Raw genomic sequence first — 6879 nt, 5'->3', positions numbered from 1 at the left:
AGCAAGTAGATCAGTTTTGTCCTACTGACATTCTTGCGACCAAAGGAACAACTTTTCCGTGAGATACTGAATGAGGTATCTTATTAAGTCATTTCCTTTCACCATCTGTCTATTCCCATCTGTTCTTGATCCAAGTAAAATAAGACTAAGTCATCCCACTAGAACAAAGTGGGCAGGTTGACACAATCAAATCTAGAAGAAACACAATATGTCATTCCTACAAGTCTAGATCTGGGGTCGAGAAAATAGAAAAGAGTAAAGTACACAGAAACAAATGGATCACTGGATGAGAATCACATATTGAAACAGTTTTATTTGATTGAGGATGGAAAGCATAAGAATCATAAATCATACTTGACAATAATATTCCACAAACAAAATATGAAAAGAGCAATTCACCAAGTTATCTACATTCCCTTTGCCAGACACATCGACCACAATTATGTTGTTAAGATGTTTAAAATGCTGGGATTAAGTGCAAGAAACTAATATGTCTGGAATTAGGACTTAGAGGCAATTACGGACCTCAATGTAGACATAATGTTCAGCTCTTTCAATAAGTGAACAGTAAGCATTGTGAATACTTTCTTCAATCTGGCTTGTACCAGCTGACCACTGACTGACACTCCTTATAACCTGAGAACCAAAGCTCATCCATGATATTAGAACAAAGGACAGTCAATTTTGCAAACGAATAAATCAATGTTCAGAGCACCTTACTCGAGCATTGCAGTATTTAAGAGCCAGACAAGGACCCAATAACTGAGTCGATTTTACTCAGAGTCAATAGCATAACAATCCCCAAGTCATGCTCATATTTTGATATAATATAGATATAAAGAAGCAGATTCATAAGCTTGGGCACCCACAAATCAGAAAACAGGGGAAATGGCTTCATCTAAATTATTCACTCTGGTCCTTTAGCAATGCAATGAATCACTTGTCATTTTTCTCCCTAATTTACTAAAGGGCAATGGTTTAATACATCTACACCTAATCAGGGACAAAAGAACATCTTACTATGACGCAGAAAATAGAATGATGTTGCAAATATTACAGAATAGCATTAGCCAAATACAGAATAATACAAAATAATAAAAAAATGGTCTCTGTATGAAGTATTCATGCCATAAGTTCCTTTACGTATAAGAACAATAGGGTTAATAAACATGAAAACATTCACATTCTTCATCACAGATAATATTTATGAGCAAATTACTAGCAGAGCTAGTGTCTTTATGTGCAAATAAACATGACTAATGATGCCTTAAATTGAAAAAGGTAGAACATAAATTAAATTAGATATGTCAAACATACAGCAGGGACTGGTTACATATCTGTGACTTGAAAGAGCATAGCAGATTGTCGCAACAAAGAGCTTAAGGAGCATAAGGGACTGAATCTCACCTGACAGCTGCATGAAACATGAGGACCCACTTGTCCAGTTTCATCAGCGCTAAGAACTTGATTGCCACGTTCTTGTGTTTCCCACCAGTCTTTTTCAGAAACTTGCGTTCCGAGCTGCATCACATTGGAGGAGAATTCACTTTGATCCGAGGTACCGAGATCATCTGAAAAATCCCTCAGAGGCATTTCTGGGACTAATGGCTCAATTCTGGACTTGTGGAAATAGAAAGGAGTCCTGTACCTCCTGCTTGGATGATCATCAAGATCATGCAATGTATTAAACCCATTTAATTTTGTTTCTCCCTCTACATCATCCAGCCCCCCAGCCTCTTTTGGCATAAGCAAAGGTATATCTTGAGATGATGCTCGAGAAGAAAAGGAGTCATTTCTTTTGATGTCTGTATGGCTACCATTATTCATATGACCAAACTCTATCTCTTTGTTCATTCCCAAGTAATGGGGAATAACCATGTGGTGCTGAGGCAAGAGCAATGGAATAGCTTGTTCATTTGGGGCCTTATTTCTCTGCCATTATAAGAGAACAGTATATTAGGAAAATCATATGCCAAGAACACAATTTATGATATTTAAAGGGAAATGATTCAACCTTTGCATAGTTCCATCTCTGTACAAAATGCCGGGCTAAATCACGGCATGGGGGCCCCCAGAGGGCACATTGGACATCGTGCCATGGCATACGTGGATATTTTTTTCGATCTAGTTCATCCTTCATCATATCCTCCCAGGAATTTGGTTCTGATTCCCTGAATTCAGTATTTATGTCAAGCATTTTGCATTAGTTCAAAGAGGACTACGAGTTCAAATATGACCAAATCCAAATGGCAAAGAAGCAAATTCCAGCTGTCATTCAATATTAAGAGTTAAAAAAACTGTTGCTGCTGGTATGAAAAATTATAATCAGCTACTGACAAGCTTCCTGAGCATGGTACAATGTTGAAGTGGCAAGGGTGATATTTCAAGTTTACATTAGTAGAAACTCATAAGTTTCTGGATATTTGTGATATTGTCATCAGAACAAGATTCAAACAAAGAAGCCCAAAATAAACACAGTGAGAAAAGACACCGTAACTGATAAGAGGCCCATAAGGATCAGCAGTGGAGCTTTCTGTCTCAATAGAGAGATTATTTATAATTGATTTCCTAATACAACAAATTACTGTGATGCAGCAGTGACATAATTAAATTCTAAAATTGTCGAACATACCTTGGATTGTAATAATCCTTGCCAGGCCATATTTGAGCGGGATGATCACCCACCTTGTGTTCACCATAGTCATACCGGCCAAAGCACAGATCAAGGCCTCCAATAAAACAAATCTGGTGATCCACAATGACAATTTTTTCATGGTGGGACCTGCATAAGATAATTTGATATATCAGTGTGAAAACAGTATCAAAAAGGGAAGTATAAGATAGGTTGAGAAACTTCTCTCCATGATGGAAAACGTACCACAGATAGACACCCGTAGAAAAATGATCAGGATATCGAAGTACTCTGATATTCTCATGAATGCTCAGTAGCTTTCTCTTGCTATGGACACTGTTAATTTTGAGAGCTAGAGCAACCTCCTTGTATAGGAGAATGTATACCTAGATAAATAAGAAAATTCTAAACCCAAAACATCCAATTGAGTCATAAAAGAAACTATTAGATGAATGAGATCATGAAACTTGTGATGCCAATATAAGACGTAAGAATCAGGAGGAATCAATTCAGGGAGAGCTTTTGAAATTCTTATCAATTAGTCACCTAGGATTAGATGCGTCAAGCTTACAAGTAATGTTTGTTATTGAAGAGATACTTGCCACAGCAACTTAACCTCCTAGTCTAGCAATCACCCATAAAAAAGTTAACATGTCAACAAGTCACATTATAGGTATATAATCTAGTACTCCCACTGTTCACCATACCACTCAATCTCTTCCGTGCTGTCTTTTCTCCCCAATTTTAATTTCTTTTTTTTTTCCTTATTTTATTTAGTTACCATTTTTTTGTTTGGGCTGGGAGCATCACATTTTCTCACCTAACTCCTAAAAATATTGCCATACTTTTTCCTATTATGATTTTGAAAAAACATAAAAATTGAAAAGAGTTTGGTACTTATGACTAAATAAAGAATCTTTGCTTTTAAACAAATTAAGCAAATGCATCAAGTTTGCATACTTTGATAATATTCTGCGGTATTGGGCAATAATATCAATGATGAACCGATGATGAAATCTGCAAAGTTGCTTTTAGAATTTACCAAAAAACAAACTGCCAACAATCAAATGTATATGGATGCATTCAAAATATGTATGCTCTGCAGTTGTTATTAGATGTAGACATTCTGATATTTGAACCATAAAAGTGGTCAATGATAACTAACAGCAAATTACCCCTAGCCATCCAAATGATGTTTGAGTAAACAATATATAGTTGACACTTAACTACCTGAACACCTTGCTTGGCTTTAGATTCCAGTAAAGAATCAAGCCGAGAGGATGGATGAGCATGGAACGGACGCTGCAAGTATAGTTCTGGACACAACCACCAGCCACATATAAATATCTGCACCATATGTCCAATCATTTGCTACCAGAACCTCAAGTAATAAACCATTATGATAAAATTTTGAGAAAGCAAAGGTTAGAGTACAGACCTCAGATTTTGCTTCCTCAATAGCCAGAGCAATAGCTTTAAATGCAGCACGACCATCCACAAACCACTGAGCTTGACTTCCATCTGCGGTCAAACCCCGAGGAGGAGCAAAGGAGCCAAAGCGATGTGAGTGACACCAACCTTCAGGTGGCCGAAGACCAGCATCATTGATTGCCGCAACCCAATCTTTAACTTTGGCATTGCTTTTGGTTCTAAGCTTGATGCTCCGAGTGCCACAAGTCACCTACCATAGAATTTGATTCTTGAAGAGAGACTTTTAAATACAAATCCACATCTTCATAAATTTAGTTTCCACAAACAATAGGCGTAGGAATCAGATGAAACAATTTGACATATACTACAGGGTTCTTTCTTAGCATAATACACCCACTACCAATGATCACCAAGTAACTCAGAGATGCCACATATTCCTTCACATTCTAACCTTTCAACATTAATCTCAGGTAGATTGTCAAAGAAAACCAGACAAGACAAATCTCAAGGTGATTGTACGGCATTGAAGCTCTGGCGCAACTGATAGTCATGGTTGGATACAAAACCAAATAAAAAAAAAAAAGTGCCAAGCTAATTCCCCGAGGGCAGCTGCAAGGATACAAATCGTTCTCTCATAGCAAAACTTCAGTCCATGCATGGTGCACCCGCAAGGAATGCTGGCAAATAAGTTCTACCTTTTGCAATTATGGAAATAAACAAGGGATAATTTCTGAATAAGTACTTGGTAATGCATAGGCTAATAGGGAATGCCACCAAATACTTGAGCTTCTGTTGAAGCAGCAAGTGCAGTGAACTCCAAGGTCAAAGACGATATCAGACTACCACTCAACACTGTCTGCTGTGGAAAGGAGCATCAAAATATCGAATGCTTCATGAACTAAATGATTTATACATGACTTACCCTGAAGTAGTGGCGCAGAGGATTGTGATCATTCACTTCTTTTGCCAAGAATACTCGACCCTCTCCATTACCATCTGAGGCTGGTAGAACATCAAAAACAACAATGTCTAAAGGCTTCAGATCAAATGGGTGCTTAAGAAAGGCCAGGAATCCAGGTTTCAGTACAGCCCAAACCTGAAAATTAAGAATATTTATACATTAGATAGCTACAGCATATTTATCCGTTAGTAGCTCTTGTCTTGAGGATTTATATATAATGGATTAAAATTATATTACATTTCTGAGCATTCAAGTGGTCGGAGAATTAAAAAAAACAAGGAGAGAAGGCAATGAGGCCAGATTAGTCAATACAAGCTTAAACCACAAAGAAGTAAAAGAAAAGGTTGTAAACCAAGTATACAACATGAAACTTATGATATTAAGTTATGTATCACAAAAAAAAGGTCAATCCTACCTTTTGCCAATTATCCCTGCAACAACTGACCCATTGGCATGAACAACATCTTTCATCATCATCATTGCCCAGAATTTTTGGTAAATGCTTTACCATAATGTAATCTTCCTTCAGCTTAGGACCATACTCTGGTGAGAAAGATAACTTGGAAACTTCCAAAAACTTGCACACCTGCAATGTACAATTTTTGTCTAAAGTCAGGGAGGAAGTTTCCAGCTGTACACCTAAAAGAAAAGGCAATTGAGATCGAAGAAAATGCCACTTATGCAGGACCAACAAGCTTGATTCATATAAGATATGAATTTCAGAGAGGAATTATTAAAAAAAAAAAAAGGAATGCAGAAATTCAGAAAGTCAAGCTTTGGCTGCATTAATGACAATAGAAACCACAATACGGAAGAAAATGTCAAATCAATATATTGATATCCCCATAATATGAGGAAAGCCACCATGGACTCACCTCTTCAGAATTCACAATATCTATATTGCTGAGGAAGTGATTCAAGTATCCTTGCATAGCTCCTCTTGCTCTGTCTGACATTGAATGCTGCCTTAAAAGCGCCGGACGGATAATTGGAAGAGCAGCACTAGAAGGAACATCTCTGAACAAAAAACCACCTGTAAGATATATAACTATTACAACAGGAATCAATGTATTTCACTCTTTTTCAAAGATCTAACATGTCATGCTTGATTAAGAAGCACCTGTTCTTAGCAATCTCGTCATTACGTGAAGGAACAGCCTCATCATCTGGTTCTTCATCATCAGGCATAACTGGAGCATGATCTCCTATTCCTAAATTTTGAAGCCATTCTCTAACCTTTGAAAATTGGAGTCAGGACTAAATTATTAAAAAATAAATAATGAAACAAAGAATAAATATCCAAATGGTAGTCCGTAGTAGGCAATCGTCCTAGTCCCAAGCATACGACAAAAAATCAGAGGAGCAAAAAGAGATATCCACAGTCAAACTTAACAGACATCTACCATTCCATAGGAATAGCAAGTGAAATACCCAAAAACTGTAGGTTTTATGCAAATATGAAAAAGTATAAGCTGTTTAGGGTAAAATTACCTGCTCTTGCTTCTCATGTATCTCCTCAATAAATTTTCGCTTCTTCAGAGCAAAGTGTAAATAGAAAACTTGAGAAGCTTTTTTCATTAACTGCCACTTGAACTAAGGAAAAATAGTGTGACAATCAGCGCTTTATGAATGAAAAGAAACTTAACATATCTAAAAGCAATTATTATTTCTGTCAAATTTGCTAGAAACTTTTGAGTTTTGCAATTGAGAACAGGGTCCTAATCTAAATAATGACAAATACCAAAGCAGTGGGACTATGAAACTTGAAACTTTACTTTATTAATTCAGTGTCTGAAAAGGACAGCCGGACTAGAGTTCCAAAAGTATCACAACATCTTTGCTCTAATATTCAAAA

The 6879-nt window shown here is 36.8% G+C and overlaps 1 protein-coding gene across 4 annotated transcripts in view; it reads right to left on the bottom strand.

Annotated features, from left to right (window-relative positions):
• Positions 1-6879, bottom strand: part of LOC105171559 (phospholipase D zeta 1-like) — a 10782-nt gene that overhangs the window by 2691 nt on the left and 1212 nt on the right. The window contains exons 2-13 of one of the 4 annotated variants that reach the window (XM_011092711.2): positions 6516-6617; positions 6145-6260; positions 5900-6041; positions 5440-5610; positions 4986-5159; positions 4071-4313; positions 3863-3979; positions 2879-3018; positions 2633-2782; positions 2015-2171; positions 1408-1932; positions 526-636 (exon numbers count right to left, since the gene is read on the bottom strand). In XM_011092711.2, coding sequence (XP_011091013.1) covers positions 526-636; positions 1408-1932; positions 2015-2171; positions 2633-2782; positions 2879-3018; positions 3863-3979; positions 4071-4313; positions 4986-5159; positions 5440-5610; positions 5900-6041; positions 6145-6260; positions 6516-6617 — 2148 coding nt within the window. Of the gene's footprint in view, positions 1-525; positions 637-1407; positions 1933-2014; positions 2172-2632; positions 2783-2878; positions 3019-3862; positions 3980-4070; positions 4314-4985; positions 5160-5439; positions 5611-5899; positions 6058-6144; positions 6261-6515; positions 6618-6879 lie in introns of those variants that run through there. The other 3 variants (XM_011092713.2, XM_011092712.2, XM_020697191.1) reach the window with 3 other exon arrangements.

The sequence above is a fragment of the Sesamum indicum genome, linkage group LG10 (genome assembly GCF_000512975.1).
Source record: "Sesamum indicum cultivar Zhongzhi No. 13 linkage group LG10, S_indicum_v1.0, whole genome shotgun sequence".
In the NCBI taxonomy this organism is placed as follows: domain Eukaryota; kingdom Viridiplantae; phylum Streptophyta; class Magnoliopsida; order Lamiales; family Pedaliaceae; genus Sesamum; species Sesamum indicum.
Note: the sequence above shows the minus strand (reverse complement) of the source record. Positions and strands in the feature narration are given on the sequence as shown.